The sequence below is a fragment of the Numida meleagris genome, chromosome 2 (genome assembly GCF_002078875.1).
Source record: "Numida meleagris isolate 19003 breed g44 Domestic line chromosome 2, NumMel1.0, whole genome shotgun sequence".
Classification (NCBI taxonomy): Eukaryota; Metazoa; Chordata; class Aves; order Galliformes; family Numididae; genus Numida; species Numida meleagris.
The window spans coordinates 47,913,604-47,935,301 of NC_034410.1; the positions used below are offsets into that span (position 1 = coordinate 47,913,604).

Below are 21,698 nucleotides of genomic sequence, written 5' to 3' on the forward strand. Positions count from 1 at the left end.
ATAAATGTAAATACCAGCTCATCATCTCTGCTGCTCTCTCAGAAAGACACAATGGTTAGTCTGAATTATTACAGCGACGTCAGGCACGTATTTCCCTAAAATCTTTAAGACTTTCTTTGTTTAGATAGATCATTTATGGGATAGATTTACTGGCTCATGGCGAAAAAATTCTGCCAGGAAAATCAAGTCTTACATGCTGTGAAAATTCCTACAGCTGCACGACATGAAACTTGACAAATCTGTCTCCCAGTGTTGTAAAATCCTGAGCAACTAAGTCAATTGCAAAGTGATATGCACTACTGGTCTACCAAAAATAAATAAATAAACAAACAAAAAAAGAAACAAAGGCAAAGATACATTTTTCAGCCCAATCATTCTCTAATTCACACTAGTTTTTCATTTTGTTTCCCAACAGCTTCTTGGAGGTACTCATGATATACTGGCATATAACTCCTTACTTCTAAAAGAGCACACAGATCTTTTATATCTAAAATATTGAATAGGAATATAGGTTAAAAAATACAGTCTAGGTAATTCTTTCGTAGTAATTAGCATGCAGCAGTAGTATATGAACAATTTAGAATATTTTAAGGGATATATGCTGATAAATACAGTCAAGCTTATTTCATTTGACATCATCTAACAGTTCAATTGTTCAGAGAAAAGTTACTTTAAGGCTGTTCATCATATACAATAGAGTCTCTAGAAAGTTAGAACTTTTTTATAGTTATTTCCTACAAACCACATTTCCAGCTCACTCTGACAGAAATATTTAAGAACTTGAGAATGGAGATTTTACCTTTCTAGAACATTAAAAAACAAAAACAAAAAAAACCTTCTTGAAACCAAACCACTCATTCTCTCAAGAACACTGCAACTCTAGTAAGAAAACCAGCATTTGATAAGAAGAAAAAAGAAGACAACAGATAGAGCATAACGAACAGAAAGGAAGTCCATAGCACCTCCGTGAGAGTCCACATTCCCTGCATTTGTACTTGTGATTGCAATAGAGGTCAGTGTACCTGTATTGGTATTGTAGCTGTAAGCTCATGGAAAAAGTAATGATGTAGCAACAGAGACTTCAAAGTAGGCTCAGAACTTCAAATCACATTCAAATTCTCTACCAGGCTTCTGCAGTCCAAGAAAAAACCTGTACTACTCTGTCCTCACTCTAACCAAAACATCAAGATCAAAGTTAGCATGAATAGATTTATCGTGCTAAGGCTACCCTCCAAGTGTAATTCACATAGACCCAGGGCCTTGAGGGGGTAAGCAGGAAGAATTATTATTTTTCATTCACTGGGATGGAGAATGTTCAAAGAAGCATTTTTGTACTCACTCAAAGTGAAAGTTGTTGTCAAGAAACTACTTGTACCACTGCAGTAATTGCATTCATTTCCAAATATCATGATCTTGATCTTATTCTTTACTATAGAATCATTACATATTTGGATAAGGGTGAAAAAAAATTAGCATGAACTATTTCAGGAGTAAAAAGAAAATACCATACAACCATTAATTCCCTCTCTAAAGATAATTCGATCAGGCTAGAATCATTCTTTCTGTCCTTGCACAGACTTGCAGCATGACTAGACTTCATTTTCTGCTGTCCAAAGGAGCTATTCCAAATAAGGTCAAAGTCTCTGACATGTTTAGCAGCTGCCTGGAAAGTCTTAACGTAATATTTTGCACTAGATAACTTGTGAATCTGTGGCTGGATGCAACCCTATGGCATACTTCCCCATAGCACAGCATGGTCTTCCTGGTCTTAATTTCTAGAGTTCTTTGCATAGTTCACACAACACATGTAAGGTAGTGACCTCTTTCCTAGGCCTACATTTATTCATGAAATTCAAAAGGTTTTTTAAAATTCTCACATGCCCAAAGAGCATACTAGTATACAACGCAGTGACAGCCCCCCATCTCTGTACATCACACACATCTCAATAGCAAGAGATCAGCAAGATCAGATCTTTATTAGCAGCAAGAGTTCAATTCAATGTAAACAAATGGTATTTATTTAGAGTTTTGGCAAGTTCAGCTGCTAGGGTTCCATGCCGTTCTATCATAGGTACGTTGCTGGCAATGATGGAGTTAGCCATTTCAAGGCTAAACGAAAAATTATCTGTGCAAGCAGTCATCACAGCAGTAATACTGTAAATACACTGAAAGGGATCTCAGTCTGGCACAGATTCAGGACTCCTCTTCCTCTTTACACTTCCTCTTTAGCACATTTCTCCTCTGTGTTCCAACCTCCTCAACAGCACTTTTCTATTTAACTATAAGCCAGGAAGTCCCAGTACAGCACCTCGGAGAGTATTCTTGTTTCTCAGTGAGGAACCTCAATGCTTCCTGCTGAGACAATTTGCAATTCAAGCATTACATTTCTTTTCAGTAGATAAGACACTTTGTTCTGTTTTGCTTTTCTATTGCTACTGAAAACTGCTTCAGTTTTGTTGTAATCTAGCATGCCGTATCAGTGGGAGAAATCAGAGTTTGTCCTTTTTTCTCATGATGAAATACAGGTGTTCCTAGTGAGGCAGCTACACTACTCCATTTTTACATTGAATTGTGTATAACTGTTAAAAGATTTTAACGTGTACAAAATCGTGTTGCTAAAATTTGGTCAGGCACCAGATGGAGCAAGTACATAACTACACTTCTCACCAGTCTGATGGATGGTAGTCTACTAGTTTGAGTGCCGATGCTCTCCAGTGACCTTCAAAATTCTTTGGAATACTCTAACTTGATCGACTCATTTTATTCCTTTGATTTCCATTTTCATCTATGAATGCAAATCTAATACTAGAGATATTTCTCTTCATATTCCCTGCTCAGTGATATCGAATCATAAAGGTTGGAAAAGGCCTCTAAGACCATCTAGTCCAACTGTCCACCTACCAACAATATTGCCCACTAAATTGTGTTCCTAAGCACCACATCTATATGTTTCTTGAACATCTCCAGGGACAGTGACTCCATCACCTCCCTGGGCAGCCCACCCCAATGCATCACCACTCCTTGTGAGAAGGTGTTTTTCCTAATATCCAACCTGAACCTCCCCTGGTGCATCTTGAAGCCGTTACCTCACATCCTATCACTAGGTAATTGGGAGAAGAGGACAACATCCAGCTCTCCACAGCCTCCTTTTAGGTAGTTGTAGAGTGTGATAAAGTCTCCTCTGAGTCTCCTCCAGACTAAACAATCCCAGTTCCTTCAGCCACTCCTCATAACACTCATGCTCCAGACTCTTCTCTCAGCTTCAAGGCACCATAAGGGCCTGTGCGCCCAGTCAGGAGGCCTCTCACTGAATGTCCTGCCATCCACCACCTGACCTGAGCAGATACAGCCACACTGTCTCCACCATTGTGCCCAGGTTCATAAATAGCGTATCAGCTGAACTGACACAGCCCCATGAAGTGCATTAGGTAAATGCAGAAATCTGGTCAGCGTCTATTTTGCACTGCAACAGAACTACCTTTGTACAAAAAACAACTACCATCTACAAGAAGAAAACAAAAACTCTCAACTTATGTTCACCTCCCTCAGGAAATGAAAGATCTACCAAGAAAAAGAAATTTTATTTTACTTTCTCCCTTTGTTTTTCTCTTATTGGTTGAGCATAGCTAAATTTAATGAAAAGTCAGATGTATATATATGCAGAAGATAACAAATATCCTTTGAGGGCTCACCATATTCACCATGCTCTTGCTGCAGTCTCTGGTGCCTGAGCAAGAAATCGGGCCAAAAATATCATGTACAGAAAAACACTGCAATGCTGTGATTTCATGCCTAGTGTTACCTTATGGTTTAAGTAGCTCTCTTGGCTCTTACACTTGTAGCAATTAGAATTTCCAGACAGCTCAGTGGCAAATATTCTAGGTTCTCTCTATATTGCAGCACCAACTGGCAGATGGCAGTCATTCTTACTGTGAATGAATTAAATTCATTGGTGTAACACATGGCTGTAAACCTAAAGACTGGTTTAAAGCTTTCAAAATATTCATTCTGCCTTTTTCAGAAAGTTACAAAGCAACAACAGCCAGCTGTGTGATTCAAGTCTCTCTCTCTTTTTTGTTTTTTTTAATCACGGGCTAAGACCTACAGTAGGATACACATGTCAACATGCCACTGTTTCTGGAGTTCATTAACACATTTCTACCCTTTTCCCTTCATGATAGTTTTTTTCAGCGATCAGGTTATTTCAACACAGAACGCTATCTCCTGAAGAACACCAAAACACAGTCTCTAAATTACTGCCTCACATGCTTGATCAGAAAAACGGAGCATCAGACAAAGAAGAGGGAATGCCTGCCATACGCTCTTGATTTTTCAGTGTAGTTGCCTGAAGTCAGAATTTTATCAAGATTGTATCCTACATAATGAAGATGATGTACTTCTCCATTACCAAGACAGTACTTAATATATGTGACAAAGGTTAAGCAATACACATGTCAACTTTGACAGCTTCTTTTGACCTGAAGTCCAGGTGGACTGCAATTAATTAGCACTCTGGAAAAGTCAGAGTTCTAGGCCTACATTGGATGCTTCAGGCTGTTTCAGTGAGCAGATTCTGGAGTTTTAAGTTACATTGTGGCAGTTACCCTGTGGAAGTGGATCCAAAAGTAATGCCTCCTATTTATTATCATGGAAATACAACAAAGAGCACAGTAATACTATTTCACAGAGCAAATTCTCAGCTACAAAACACTATTTTTCAACACAGACACCACCACTAGCTATGCATTTTTGCCAGCCATGAGCAAGAGCCTGCCTGCCATATTAGTCAAAATCTGCACCAGTGGAGGTGTCACCACTGCTGAAATGCACCACCCACCACCTCACTGTGCTCACAGCCACTGATTGGTCTTCAGAGAAATTCAGTAAGCATCAATGAATGTCAATAGGTACAATTTATTCCATGTGGAGAAATTGATGACACACTTCTGCTTCATAGGTGCTTCCATGTCAGATGCCATTTTGTCAGGCTGCCCTTCTGCCGTCATCTGTCACACAGCAACAAAATGTAACAGGATATTGGTGGCTAGGTTCAGTCTCTACTCCCATACCACCAACACCTGCCTCTGGATTGTGGGCCAACATAATAAAACAGAAGATGTTATTATCAGAGCAGCCCTTATACATTGCTGCAGAAGGTATCTTTCTCCCTTTTCTCACATAAACTCTGCTATTGCATTTAATTCTATGCTTCAATTACATGCCTATCTTGCACATATGTGAAAGAATTAGCCAGGTAAACAAGAACTTGGATGCACTATAAACAAATAAGTAACTGTTTTTTGCAGATGCATAAGAAAATTCTAATTATCTATATCTGAATATTGATATTTGCAACCTCTATGTTTTTTTCTATTCTTGTCATCAACAGACACTTCTACTGAACACAACTGATTTATGATCAACACTGAAATGCATTTAAAATCATATATTACAGGGAAAATCATGAAGATACATTAGACAACAAGGGGAAAAAAAGTGATGGTATGACTTAGTAAACAGAATGGGAAATTGCTGTAGTGTGAGAGCTTAGCAGGCACTTTATTAAACTGCAATGCATTACTTTACAGTACTGCTTTTAAAATATGTTAACACTATATCACAGTTCCCGGCAGCATGAAGTCTTTCCAGAAAATGTGTCATCGCCGTATGCAGCATATTTTATAGCCATTATAATTTTATTATATCCAATAATATTTTTCTGAAATTCTAGGAAGTCTTCCCACAAAAGATAAGTAATGACTGTATTTTAATCAGCTGGCACAAAGTCTAACCACCATACTGCAGAAAAAAAAACAAACCTTTATTACACCAAAACAACCTCGATTTCATTTTGCCTCTCTTGAAGAGGTTGTGAATAAAACCATAAAGAATCTAATTCAAGTATTATGTGGCACAAAACTTCTCAGCTGTAAAATGATTCAATTCAATGACTGTTTTCTGCAATTTACCTATTCTTAATTGAAGTAACTGAATAAATTCAGAATCCTATATAGTGCACTATTAAAAAAAGAAAATTTGACAATTATGCTAACAAATCCTGAAAAATACGCCATTTGTTTTATGGATCCACAAGCACTCAGAAAAGACAAGCTATGTATTTCTGAGCAAAACAAAGTAATTTTTCTTTTCTTACCAGGGTTGGATTTCTGCTTTGCAGTGTGCCTGTGATTGGTGAACACTGCTGTGGAGCCCGGTACAACTGCTTGTTCCTCTAAGTCAGACTCTGGGATTGTAGCACAGCCACCTAGTAGAAAAGGGAAAAACCTTAATGTGGTGTTTATGTAACAAAACAAACTCACCAGTGTACAATTAAGGAAAAGAGGTGACAAATTAACTGACATGAAATCCCAAGAACTGAAATAGCTTTAACTTAAAAAAGAAAATTATGTGAAGCGAAAGAAAACCATTACCATTGTTCAGAACACTGGTTATGCCTTAATGACTTCTCTCTACCACTTATGTTAGTTTAAAAAAAAAGTTTGAATGTATTAAGCCCACAGAATATTTAAAACTGGTTCCACATAAAAGCTGGAAATAATGTGGTTTATGTTAAAGATCAGACTATTGGGAGCTAGATCTGTAATAAAAGTAATTTTATGTGAATGAAATAACTTTACAAAGTCAACAAACCTTATAAAGATTGTTAGCTTGCCACAGAGAATTACATACGATGATATTTTTTTGGATGGGTTTTTAAATACAGTATTTTTAATTATTTCATGGTAAAGACATGAAAAAACAGGAACACTTTCACTGTACAGTAACACTACAATGCCTTACTCATTAGTCATCTTAGGATGCAGGATATAATGGATTATTTGTACTTTACAATATTGCTTTTCTTAGTAGTTCATCAGAGAGCACAATGACTTTAAATGCTTACGTTTAAAATAGGGGACGTTTAAAATATGGGGACGTTACGTTTAAAATAAGGGACAATCTAGCAGTAACACTACCTGAAGGCAGTATCTTTCAATGGATCAGAGTAATGAATTTATTTTCCCAAAAGTCTGTGATCAAGACTTTGGAAAAAGTACTGATGTTCCACAACAAAAACCACAGCCTTACAACAAATGCTTTGCTAATAAAGTCTGCATGCTAAGCTTGTCACAACTGTGAGCTCTTCAGATTTCAAAGCAGGGAGGAGCATTTTAAAGTACTAGCTTTTCAGCCCTGCTTGAAAGCTACCTTTTCCCACGTGTCAAATAATTAATATTTCTATATCTTACCTTTAGCTATTCTGGGCAGATCTTGTTGGAGCCTGAACCTCTGTCCAGCAACTTCAAATTAACACCTGATCTAAAACCCAATAGAGTGCAGCACAGGCTCTATTACTGACTACAGGCAAATGGTCACCTGCTTTCAAATTAAGCTCTTATTTAAATATTTTGTTGGTTCAGGACATAAGTTTGTATCTCTTTCACAGGACCACTACTAGCTGGTACACAAATGCATGTACCTATTTACTGCATTCTGAAAGTACAAATTTATGAACAGCATATCAAGGTTGTTCTCTCCTTTAAAAATACAAGCAAATAAAACAACTGTTAAAAATAATGTTGCATCCTTGAGTAGGAGAGCTGCAGCTGCTCAAGTTGTGTGTTGCCAGTGCTTCTGAAACTATGTCCTGCAGAAATGTACCACAGTGTCTAGCTAGGGTAGAGCATGGCTGCTCCAGTGAATACTGTGAAGGCACTCATTAGTACCAACTGAAGAACTGATACAGCATCCTTTATTTTTAAGGAAGGCATGAGCTACTGTAATCCAGATACACTCTGATAAAAAGTGTAAGACACATCATGGATTTGCATTTGACTAAAGCAAGCCAATCTTCTCTGTTAGAAAGGAAGGTTAGGAGTGAACTCATCAACAATGTTGTATGACCCATGATAGCTTCAGCTATTTAGGGTTGCTGCTGTAAAGCTGAAGGAGAAAATGGGAAATGAGAAAATGTTGCCATGTTAAAATACCACAACAGTGGGGCACAGCATTAAATATAAAGCTACCTACAACCTAAATAAAAATAAGTAAATTAGTATTTCTGTTCCCATTTGCAAATTATGACTAAAATGTAAACTCAGTTTGGTTAAATGGAAAGCACTGCTTTAGAAGTTAATTTAGGTATCTTTCATTCTTATTCTTCAGATAAAATCTACCCTGTTAAACAGAAATCTGTAAACACAGGATAAGAATGTGAGATACCATTAAGAATGGTATCATACTTTTTAAAAGGTTTTATAAAAATTTTAACATTATGAGTGAAAACTCATTCAGTTAATTAGCACCTGTTGAATTTCTACATGGAAATAAAAACTTTTACAAGGCTCACTCTGAAGTCTGAAATTCTCTAACTTATATGGCTTTGAGAATCAATGACTTTTGATGCCAAAGTATGTCATTAGCCCTCAACATTGACAGTAACTGAATAAGAGTTGGAAAAGGCCTACTTGCCCTTAGGTATAATGCTACTTTCTGAAAGGAAGCAAGACTTCTTGCTCTTGATTTTGATGTGCTAGATTTGTTAAAATTTACCTATCAACAGATACTATCAGAATGTACTAAAATTAAAAGCAAAATTCACCTTCTCCATAACTTTAATTTCTTGACAGAAAATAGTCAGGACTGAAATGTTACCAATCATAGATTATTTTACATATAAAGAAAGTCCAAGCAGAGCACATAGAGCAATAGTATCATAATTTTCAGTATTATCAGTAGTAATTATTTCTTATTTCTGCAAGGATACAAATAACTTTTACATACGATTTGTCTTATAAATACCATTGCTTCAGAAATTAATTCAGTGTGCTAAGAACAGTGCTCAGAAGGCCTGGATTTCACCCAGGATTCTCACTCCAATAATTATTTAAATGAATGATGGAACAAGAAAGCAATACAATGGTGACATTTTGTGGCAATTAGGTTTATATGATCAAGGTCATTGTGCCACTGCTTTTCACATCTTCCTCTTTCAATATTGCTTTATAACTGAAGGAACTAGTAGTATCTGCTGAGCTATATCGCTCAGACTGTTTCGATGCCCAGGGCTATGTAAAATGACTGAACCCTCATTCACGTCAACCTGCAGAAAAAAAAAATTAAGTTGTGTCTGCTTCTTCCAGTTAAACTCATGGCAAATTCAATTTTCTTGATCCACTTGGCACAGGCGCCCACCCTCATGATAAAAATGGATACGCTTGACAACATGCTATGATTCCCTACAGGAAGAAGTGAGGACCATAATATGGAAATTGTCATTCTGCAGGAATAAAAACAAGAAGTGTTAAATTTTCACTTGGCCAGACAGGAAACTGGATAAGGCACAAACAGATCTTCGCTAGATTGCATCTAGCAAATATAATCTTTACACCACAGCAGACCATCATTTTGCAAAAATACTCAGACTGACAGGTACCAGTAGCCTGAAAAAAGTCTCTTTCCCATTAGGACTCTAAGCTCGTTTGAACTACGTTCTGCAGGGGTTCTGCTGAGGGTATCTATTCTGCCTTCTTTGGTCAGAGGCTAACAGAATTTTTACTTTAAGTCAAAGAAATCACTCTGAATTATTATATATCCTTGCATATGTTTCAAAAAGTAGCCACACAATATATATTTTAGCAAGCATTTTTTAATCTATCTGGAGTCCTACGAGTCACAGTAGTAGAATCATTCACATTCATTGATTATTAAGCAAATGGTACAAAGTAGAAAAGAGAAATAATTAAGGAAAAGGTTGGGGAAAGGAAGAATAGTACATATATCTACTGACTGGAAATGATCCAAGTTGAGAAGTTCTCCAGATGTCAGTCTGTAAACAGTGCTTCATAATATGAATTTCCCCATTAACTGTTGGCAGGAACAACATCTAGAATACGATATTACATTTGACCCACTCTTTCCCCCTTTTTCTGTGTAGCTAAATTCTTGTCTGACATCACAGATCTTTTATCAGTTATGATAAATCCAAGAAGAAAGCTGTGGTCAGCAGGATTGCTTGATAGGGTGCAACTTGCATAAAATTACTGTCAAGCTAATTATGAACTTTGTTCACCAAAGGAAATGAAACTCCTCTTGTTTATTTTCACTACATCTGTTTTTGTGACACATTTGGTTCTGAAGTTGGAAAAAGACACCCACACCCAAAGGAAACATAAACATAATACATACTGAAAAAAAAAATTAAGTACTAACAGTTTTCCTACAGGTTCCTATCACCATGTTTTTACACGTTTTAATATGGCTCCAAAAGTTTAAAAACAGGAAAACAGAAGTAGTATACATCTAAAGAATGAAAAGGTACTTTGAGGGAAAGACCATTTGAGCTTCCTCTTTCTCTTCCAGTCAATCACAATCTAAACTATTCATTAACTCTTTTAAAGAGACTACAGAAAGAAGATAAAAATGCTTCCTTGGCAGTCTTTGCCAGTAAGAGAGATTAAAATATGAGCAGAAAGCTCAGTAATTAGTAGGTCTTTCATTTATGTGTATGCCTTTGTAACAACAGGGATAATCTAAACAGGAACATTATTTCCCCAATATTCCAAAATTCTAGGCAAAAGCATATTCAGTTGATTCTTGTGGGGACTTGTACACTAAAAATACAGCCTAAAGCATTAGAGATTCTTTGCTCTAAAAACTAGCTAAATTTACCAGTCCTGTAGATTGGGGAGGGGGGGGGGATCTGTTCATCAGAAAATAGCCATTTTGTTTAGGTAAACACTGCTTGCAAGCTTGTCAACGGTTTACGGGTGTTAGGCCCGATTTCCGTGACAAAGGGGACGGGGGACCCAAGGGCCCACGTCCCGGGAAAAAGGGAAAGGGGAAAAGGGTAGGGAGATGGCCCTGAGAGCAAAGAACAGCGGCAACAATCTGAGGAGAAACAAACTAATTTACTAAATAAGATATCGGAATGCAAAACAACACACTATAATACAATATAATTACAATTTAAGCTGATAAATCCAATACAGAGAGAGAGAATGTCCCAAAATCAAGGTAGGCCTTACTCTACTACCGACGATAAGACGGCTGGAGAGCGAGGTGCTGCCAAGACGAGAGACGGCGGAAAAAGGGATGAGGTCTCGTGATCTGCAAGTTTTTATACTGCGAGCTTCTATCTTTTCCCTCCAGCTGGAAAATGGTAACAAAGGAGCAAAGTACCGTGGGGACTGTAGTAGTCCTTCTCTTCTGAGAACTAGGTATGTCCACTACATGATGTTATGATGTGGAATACCAATAACCGAAAATCACAAAACCATGACAAAGCTCTATACCTAGGTAGTTGTACTGCTGCTTCCCAGAAAGAAGATAGAACAATACCATCTACAAAAGAAATCATTACATATTTGGGAGTATAAAATCCAGAGAATATTCATTCACAGATTGAGTCTGCATTAGAGTCTTTCATTTGAATAGTCATACATCTGCAATGTGAGTATATTTCATTGCAGCATATACGGAGAAAGAGTAGAGAAACATAGAAAGAAAGAGAAGAAGAGAGAAAGAGAAGAACTTGAATCTTTAAAAAATGCATCTCACTGATAATGAACACACAGTTACACCTTGCAGTAGAGAAATAACTCAGATTTAGTTCAAGTATTTGCTCTCAAAATGTAGAGTAGCTAATTAATCAGTTACAGATTTCAGGACGTAGCATTTAAATCCAATAGTGTGGCTACAATTGTTTAGTCATGAAACTCTGTTGTTGCTCTTTGTGCCTGAGCTGACTTAACCAGCATCAATGACATGATGGAAAACATTTCTGTCTTGCATTCCACTGAAGTAATAAATTAACAAACAATCATAGTAACTGAGTATGCAGTCCAAGGTCAGTCACTGTAGATCACTAAATATACTTTCAATGAGAGTACAGAGAAACATACTAGGCTGGTGTTCTGCTTTACCCTTGTTTTACTGAAATGTTTCTTAAAAAAATCCCCAGTTCATAAACTCTGTAGTTTGTCTTATAATATGTTGCATCGGTATTGCAATTGCTACTATTTGCATTAAGAGCTATGCAGAGATAACATGCAGCAATCATGGGTGACTTCTGCTTGAGCTCATAGTATGTTCTAATATCTTGAACACACTTGAATCCATAAAATCTTGACTTCAGAAGTTCAGGGTACTTCAGTAGTACAACCTCTTTACAGGAGAAATATGCTGTTTATAATCATCGATTTGTCTTGGCCATTATTCCAGAATGAGGTTCAGCGCATGTGGTATGCAAGTAATATGAATGGCATTAAGAAAGCACATTGCTAAGAACAGACCCAGCAGCTGTTTTCATTACAAAAGCATTACTGGACATTCAGCCAAGAACACAATCAGAATTAACATCCAGAAGTACCCTCACTAACACAGGTCTAAGAATGCAATAACACTAAACTGTATAAGGCCATTCAACATATATTAAAGGTAATTTGTTACTCTCTACGAACAAAGGATGAATGGTGATGGTTGTGCTTCAGTCATATAAATCTGCTCTGTCTTCCAACTACCTATTCACTTAATGAGCACAGACCAGCTGAAAAATGTGATGCGTTCTGGTGTGTGTTGGGAGAGGTAATTATCGCCAAGTTGTGTAGTATTTGGAGGTCTTTAATCTGCCTTTATGCAACAGCATGAAAAAATCACTTTACAACAATAAGTTTCCAAGGGGGAGATCAACTCTTAATGAAAACCATAACAATAAAAACAATCGTATTTTTAGGGGTACGGTGCCTGACATAACACCTGGTATTTTGTTTTTGACAGGAGCTTGCGGCCTTTTCCCTGCATTCAATGTACTGCTAACTGCAGCTCCTATTTACTCTAGCAGTACAGGTTTTTTCTTCGAAATGTTTAAATACTGCAGCAGCAGAAGTCATAGAATATTTTGTCTTCCACATACTTCAAGGGACATCATTCTTCATTTATCTTTCAGAGATCAAGAGACGGAATGTGCAAGGGCTCATTCATTATTGGCTTTGGTTTGTCTGATTTAAATACATAAGTAAATTTATTTTGTGTCACAAGGAAATGTGTTTGTATGTGGGGAATATATAAAGCATTTTACATCAAACATTTTGTTTTCATTGAGACAGTTCCGTAGAGGTTTTATTTATTTCATTGTTTCTGTAATGCCCAGCAGTGAGGAGGCTACTGGATGGTTTTTTTAAACTAATTTACATTAAAAAAATTAAATAGGTTAGTTCCCTCTGATAAACAGTTTCCCTATTTTCTTTTTCTTAAAGTATATTCTAAGTAATTTCTATTGTCAGTTCTGGTTTCTATCTGACAATACATTCCAAGAGAACTCTGGAAAGTCAGTGTTCACACAGCTGCTGAAACAACTAGAAAGTCCAGAGCATGCTTGTTGTAAAAGTGTTCACAATGTTGTCTTTATGTAGTCTCTGACCTTTCTTCAGCGTATAGTGAAAGCAGAAAGACTAGAATTGACTGTTGCTATCTTGATACCAAACCCTTCTGGTACTCAGAAATCTAGAAGGTTTAGACAAATGTTTTTATCCTATCCTCAATTGAAACACTTCTATATTTCTGAAGCACACACGACATTCTCCAAAGTAAATATGTATGCAGACACAGACTCTATACATTTGCATGTATATATATATATAAGCTTACACAAATTTTGATCTTGCTAGTGAAGAAAGAGTGTGTGTCCTCATTCCCTGGAGGCAGAAGTTGAAAAGAGCAAATGTTTGTGTCTTTGCAGTTTGCTTGCATTTTCAGTACTTAGGAATGTTTCCACGTGTTCTGTGATACAGTCATATCACAAGACTTTCAAAGTGAGTATTCTATGTCTGCCTTGGAGGAATAAACAAGGACAAAAATACAGAATCAAAAACTACTGATAAGAGATACAATATCATATATATCGTGGATGACAGAAGACAGCGGAATAGTAATTGGGTATCAACTGTAGATGCTCAAAAGGGCACAGTTAAAGTAGTAAAGTAATACTTCACAGCAGCAATGTGGTGGACTAGTTTGCAGAATTGTTCAATTTGGAAAAGGATTAAAAAGCAGTTTAACAGACAAAACATCAAATTAAGACACAGTCCAGTAAGATCAGATTCCAATACCAATTGCAAGTGCTTTAATATTAGGAGGAGAAATTACTTGATCAGAAATAGTGATGTCATGGAAATGAAAGAAGATACAATAGTCGCTAAAGTAATCACAGGATGCTAAGGGAAAGAAAAAATGGTTCCAGTGTGACGACCATGAAAAAGATGAATGCAATGCTGAAATCCACCTGTGAATGCTCCAGAGAAGGCTCAAGAAAGTAGTTATATGAAAGTAGTTCATATTGAACAAGGCACTAATAAGACATCTGTGTTCAGGTCTTCTTGCCATGTTCATAACAGATGAAATAAACCTGAAAAAATTCAGTTCAAAGCTACTTAGATAAAATACAAACAACCTAACTTACAGACACACAAAGCAGAGAACCAACCTTGCTTAGCTAAGAGGACTAGAATGGAATGGACTGATTTTTAGAAACAAAGCGATTAGGACAGAAATCCCCAGTGTCTAGGGGAATAGAAGACACACTTGGAACAAGAAAAAAAATGATCAGAAATGTTCTTTTAGTTTCTGACTACAGAGCGAGCAAAGGTTTTGACCAGCCCATGAACATGAACAGTGAGGCGAACAACTGCATTTACAAGTGGCCTTAAATTACCTTATTCTAACACAGAGATGGACCTTGTGAACTGGGACATTTTTTGCTGTTCTTCTCCCCAGCCCCATAATATTGAAGATACAACAAATACACGATGAAACAGACTACTAAATCTGTCATCTAATTATGACTAGTTATTTGATCATGAGAATTTCACTGAACCAGTATTCTCTATTTATCTAGTAATATTCAACTAGAGAATTCAAAATTAATATGACATGCACTGTGAACAAAATAGGCTATTTGCCTACTTCAATCAGTTTTATAGAGTAAACTGCTAGTTCACAATGGAAAATAAAAAATGCAACAATCCTGGGAACAACATTATTATTGAAAAATATTTAATTAAAAATTCTAGTTTTGACAATTTTGATTCCCAAAAGTATTTGGTGACCAAACTTACTAAATTTATCTTTGGAGACTTGTCTGACTATAAAATATAAAAATTCAGGTTGCAGAAATTAAATATAAGTAATCAGTGTATTTTTAAGGGAATAATAAGTTAGCCTCTGTTGTTCTGCATCTCCAGATACTACTTAGAAATAAGCAACACATTGATGAAAAAAACATGAATACAATCATTTTCCTTTAATACTACTTGAAATAAAACCTATAAACGTTTATCAGGCCAAGTTAAACAGCAGATAGATCCTTTGAGCACTTCTGAAGAGGCCTAGAAAATCAAGGCATCGAAAAGAGAAAAACAGCATTCTCCTGCTTATAATGCAAAAGTTTCCTTCCACAACAGAAATCACAGAATCATAGAATTGTTTTCTTTGGAGGGGACCTTTAAAGATCATCTAGTTCAACTCCCCTGCAATGAAAAGGTACACCTACAGTTACATCAGGTTGCTCAGAGCCCCATCCAGCCTTGAATGTCTCCAGGGACAAAGCATCCACCACCTCTCTGGCAACCCGTTTCAGTGCTTCACCCTTCACCCTTATCATAAAAACTTATATCCAATCTAAATCTCTCCTCTTTTAGCTTGAAATGCAATCCTCACTGGAAAAGCTTGCTTTTCTGTTGGATACATCAGAGACAGCATGCTTTCATGCATTGTAAATTTCTACTTTCTCATCAATAGTACTCAAATACTAGATTTGTCAATAACATGCAAGACCTCAGTGACATTACATTTCTTTAGACTAGCAGATACTTCACTTTTGCTCACTGATCAACTCTATGATTTTTATTAATTGTACTAGCAGCTAAGAATGAATCAAATGATAATAAAATATCTCTGCTCCAATTCTGCAATAAGAAACATACATGATATATTTACTTCAATTCCATTAGTATTTAATACTTTATTTACTGTATTTACTATTGATCAAATCAATCCAAGTGTTATCTTGAGTTAGCTCAATACTTTACAATGTTAAACTCTCCGGAATTGATTTTTAGGATGAAATTATCATGAGGATACCTAGCATTACCATACTGTGACAAAATCTGAGTACTTTGCTTCTGTGCAAAAGACTGAAGCAAACATCATTACTTTGACAGGTCTAAGACTAATAGATAGGAAATAAAAATGGTGATGACAATCACCACACAAGTTTCCTATTTCTGAAACAAACAAAAAAAAGGCACCTTTCATTCCTTTTGTGAAGCACCCCAAAGAGAACTGACTTTAAAAAACTGCCAATGGCCTTTCTACCAAACACATGGTATTTAAAGATACAAGAAACTGTGTTCCTAAAAATCCCCTATAACTCAGGAAAACCTTGGCATTGAATTGTTCAGACTCAACTTGCTTAATGTCATCATATGAATTATGTTCAAAAGAAGATAACAAATACTTAGAATTGTGTTCAAATCAAAACTCTTCGGAGAAAGTAAGGTCTGTTTTTATAATAAAATGCCATGCCTGAAACAAAGAAGATTTTTTTTTTTTTTTAACATGGGAAGGCAGAGGATTAACTGTTCTGCTTCTTCTTCTAAAAAAGTTGACATTGCTGCTACTGTCCAACACGATAAATAGAGTGACAGAGAAAATGAAATATAAGACTCTCTCAAATCAGCTATTTTTATGCATTAGGCTTTTTTAACCCTCTTACTCAGTTCTCTAGGTTTTAAGGATCACCTTTTAGCCCAATTGAGATAAAAGGTTACTTATTTTAAAAACTGATTTGTAACTGTGACAGGATACCCTGAAACCAGGTCAAGTACAAAGTAGCAGTCACACCATAAGGGTAGCCCCCAGTCCATTTCCTCTTCAAATCATGTTTTTGTTTTATTTATACAACATTAGTACATGCTAAACAAAGTTTATGGTAAATTAACAAAGTCTGTAATACACAGGTTAAACAAAACAATGTAGCAATCTATACCTCATCTTCAAGATAGAAAGCAATCTGAAGATTACAGGATAAAATACTATTTTACTACAGGATAAAATGCTATTTAAAATGGGAATTAAAATATTAGAAAAAGCCTGTAACTGGACAGAATGAATTGAAATGACAGAATTTTACAGATTACTTTGCACAATCACAGCACTCAAGGAAAAAAAAAAGTCAAAAGAAGCAAGTTTAGAGTTGCTTTTAGTGATGCATAGAATTAGCAAGGTTGGAAAAGACCTACAAGATCATCCAGTCCAATCGTCCACCTACCACCAATAACCCCACTAAACCATGACTCACAACATCTAAACATTTATTGAACACAAGAATATATAATATTGTTCTTTGCCTGCATATCTGTGCTGTTGTCTTTCACTGACTTTTTTAAAATAAAAATATTTATCCCTTTAAAAGTTATCTGGCAATACAACTGAATCATAAGCTGCAGCTTTACAAGTATTTTACATCAGTCATATGAGTCTTCAATAAAAACAGAAAGCTCATTTTAACATTCTATTTTTTGGTGCCCATTATCTCCTATGTGCCGACACAAAGGTGCATCTGAAGCTGTGACGCATCAGATCTGGGAACTCACTTAGCTGAAAACTAACACAACAGAAAAACACACAAAAGCTACTAGTAAGAATCATGAAATAATTTGTGGCAAGGGATCCTCTAGAGGTCATCTAGTCCAAACCTCTGATCAGAGCAGGTCCAGTTAGACTAGGTTGCTCAGAGACATCAAATTTAGTTCCAAGTATCTCCAAAATAAAGATTCAGCAACCTCTCTGGGCAACCTGCTCCAGTGTTTGACATAGCAAAAAATATTTTGCCATCTCACATCTAACATGAGTTCCTAGTGTTCTGACTCCCATCCACTTCCTTCCCTACCAACATCAAGCACCATACCTTCAGTAAGAGTTGGGCAAAATCTGTGTCTTCCATAAACAAGTCTTCCATTCTTAAACATAGAAACAGTTCAAAAATAACTCCAGTAATGCAAAAGAGGCACTTGTGTGAAACTTAAATACTTCTGCAACAACTACAAGCCAGTGGAAATGATATGGCATGTCTAAAGAGAAGGATAGCTTCCATGCACCTTTCTTTGTGCTGGTGAAGCAGGACTTCAAGTGGATATAGTTGCAAAAAAATGCTATCGGGCACGAAGCAAGGAAAGGGTGGGCCTGAGAGCATTTTGCAACTTCAAAAGTAATGATGTGAAGTAATGCAAGTGTCAAAAAGTGATGGGTATTTTCTTCATTTATCTTAGACTGTAAAGTTTTAACCACAGGCTTGTAGAGTACCATTGCACTCTGACCTTTTCTGAGTGCGATCACAGCTACATTCTTGTCAATAATCTTATGATCTAATATACACATCAATTTATGCACAGGAACAACAGACATATCACCACGTCTCAGTTTCAACGTCCTGTGTATGATCCACAATGCAAACAGTTTATGAGAACTTATGCATAAGAGCCTGTAAGTTAAAAAAAAAAATGTCAAATTCATAGTTTGAAGTGAGTATTTATACCATATAGGACTTCTGAAGACTTTCTGTATTTGATTAACAATATACGTGACCATCAATTCATCTCAAATAAGCCATTATATCCTACAGCATAGTACAGAAAGATTAACCTTTCCTTAACTGTGAGGCTGAACATTTATTTTAGCCTCCCTTGATACTGCAACTTTTTTCTTATAATGATATTAATCTTCAGTTTCCAAGGAAAATTCAGTGACACTAAAGTGACAAATTTAACAAAACAGAGGCTTTTCCACAACAAGGCAGGCTTGTTTAAGAGAGCCATAAACAATCCAGTTAGTTTCTAACCATAACAAGAAATTCACCAAGGTCGGTCCAAAACATCTCTGTGCAGTTTATATATACTCAGGATAACAGTACACCCATTTTACAGAACTAGACACAAAAAAAATCTAGGCTAAAAACCCTAACTGGTTTGAAAGATCAGGTTAAGCATGATTTGAAATTGACTTCTACTTTCTAAAACCATTCTTAAATCAAGCTAGCTGCCTGTAAATGTGGATATGCTTTAAACTATTTAGAGGATTTTTCCCTACAAAGCTACAGATTAAAATAGTGCTATTACTGCTACACCCCTTGCTCTTCTTTCTTTCATCTTTAGCCACAGCACTAATTTCTCACACATACTTTCTTTCTCTACTTGTACATCACTTGAAAGAAACTAACAAGTCCAAATAAAAAACCTGAGAGACAATACAAAGACCATTCAACTGTCATTTGCTGTCATCGAACTTCTGATGAGCTTCTTGTAAGAACACCGTCTTTTGCAAGTGTATTTTAAGTAAATAGTTTAATAACACCATATGCTATTTCTTAGATCCCACAAGGTGCACAAAATTAGAAGATACTCTAAATATTTTAGGGCCAAATTGACTAAAAATGCTGGCAAATATTCTCCTCTTTATATCAGTAGATATCAGAAGTATTTCATTTGAAAATTCCGTGACATCCTTTTGGCTGATACACTATTTTTGTCTCACTTAAGATCAACTTTCACTCTCTGAGACATCAACAAAATTCATCCTGAACTGAGCTTCTTCATTGCAAGGAATAACTTGATGGGATGCAACTTCTAAAAACAAATGTAAATATCATGTTCTTTTCAGTTCTTTGCATTAAAAAACAAAAACAATAACAATAAAACAAACCATGTTCTTATGAAGAATTTACTGCATAGTGAAGCTCACTGAAGGTCTGTTGCATTCTAATTCTTTTGTCTATTCAAAATGACTGCAACAAATCAGAAATTTTCTTGTTTTTTTCCTTCCATATAAAAGAAGCTTACTAACTTCATACACAGAGTGACAAAAGGCCAAGAATACGTATCACAAAGTGGCAAAGAAGTGTTCTCTCTCCCTTTGCTTTAATTTTGTCACATCTATAATACCAAGTAAAGCATAGCAGTAGCAGCCTATCCTGAGAGTGAAAGTTTACACTGAGGATTCAGTGTGCACTCTGCTCATGTTTTAAATGTTACCATCCTGACCTGATCAGAAACTGAAAATTTTGTTCATGATTTCATATTCAACAAACATCGCCCTACAGGTTAACGCATACTTTCGCCCTCCTGTAATATTTATGAAATAAGACCAGCATCAAAAATGCAACAGATCCATCAACACTGTACTAGTACATGACAGTACGTTACAGGATTATGAAGACTTGAGAAAGTTTATTTGTACTGAGCAGTCATTTTAACATTTGCTCCTGAAGTTTTCTTCCTATACATCCAAAGCTAAAGTAAAACAACAAATGACTGTGAGTTTGGTATCAATGAAATATTTCATTAATTTTAGGAAGAGCACATATGGGATACTGGAAGTGTTAAATTTTATCATCTTTTGCAGCAAAGGCTACACACATGGCGATAAAGTGTGAGAAGCCACATTATTCCCTTTCTAGCTTCTCTTTCACTACGTTTCTATGTCACTGCTAATGAAAGGCTTGAAAAGAAATAGCGAAGAATAATACCAGCACCAGAAATGCCTCAGCTCTGCCCCACTGTTCTTTAGTGAACAGCGATAGCAGAGCAGAGCATAGAAAACTTCTAATTCCCGTTAATTAAATCATCTCAGAAAGACCAATACAATACTATCTTCATAAATTACTTGAGAATACGCCCTCGTATAGTATTTTACATATATTAACCACCATTTCATAGACAGACTCTGGAAATAATAACATTAAATATAAGTTTAAATGATTAAAATATTGTTACTATGCAGCACTACAACAGCCACATTAACACTCAAGCTACACCTCCTTCCTATACTGGCAAAAAAAATGTTGAAAATACTAAAAACCCCCATTCAATGAGTATAGGTTTTCCCATTCCAAGTGATCCAGAAGTAGAGGAGGAATTTAAAAAATACACTGTCTAGAAAATGATTTGTCTAAATGGAGTTATTCAAATCCAGATTTAGTTTCTGTTACGTAGCCAAATAGCCTGTAAGTATAATGCCTTCAGCTGGCACCAAGCTTAATGATTTTTTATTGATCTGCCCATAGCTTAAGTGCACATGTAAGGATATGGATTGTTAAACAATTCTTATTATCTATCACTGATTATGGAAATATAATACATCTTGCAGCAGCATCTGCACTTTCTCAAACATGAAATTGTACTTACAGCAGACCATTCATCTTATCCTGTGAGCTCTCTAACACTTGTAGTATATTTTGTGCACCAGCTAAATGGAAGAATTTTTTAATTGCCAATTATATGACAAGCCCTTGTCTGTTACAGTTTATGCCATAAGCAGTAAAGTAAATTATTTGTAGCTGAGTTGCATTAAAAGCAACTGTACAGTAAAATTACAATTGTATTAAACAAGTTAAATTTAAGTTGCTTTCATTTTCTTCTCCATGATTCCTATCTTCTCCTCAATTAAAGATTTTAATCAAAATGAAAATAGTAAGGAAAATGTATTTCAAATTCACATTTTTGGCAGCTGCTGAAGCCAGACCTCGCAAAATCTTTGGTAGTGCTGTTAATACTACATGTTGAGTATTTCCTACTCAGTGTTCAGTAGGAATTAATGGGAATGAATTAATGTGATTTTATTATTTTCTTTATCACTTCATCTCTGCA

At 36.0% G+C, this 21,698-nt stretch overlaps 1 protein-coding gene across 8 annotated transcripts in view; it reads right to left on the reverse strand.

Moving 5' to 3' along the window:
* The window catches only part of BBS9 (Bardet-Biedl syndrome 9), a 295,333-nt gene that overhangs the window by 109,424 nt on the left and 164,211 nt on the right, over window positions 1-21,698 (reverse strand). For 4 of the 8 annotated variants that reach the window (XM_021385807.1, XM_021385806.1, XM_021385811.1 and 1 more), the window contains exon 21: window positions 6,155-6,265. In XM_021385807.1, the coding sequence (XP_021241482.1) occupies window positions 6,155-6,265 (111 nt within the window). Of the gene's footprint in view, window positions 1-1,957; window positions 2,356-3,795; window positions 3,930-6,154; window positions 6,266-21,698 lie in introns of those variants that run through there. The other 4 variants (XM_021385804.1, XM_021385812.1, XM_021385810.1 and 1 more) reach the window with 3 other exon arrangements.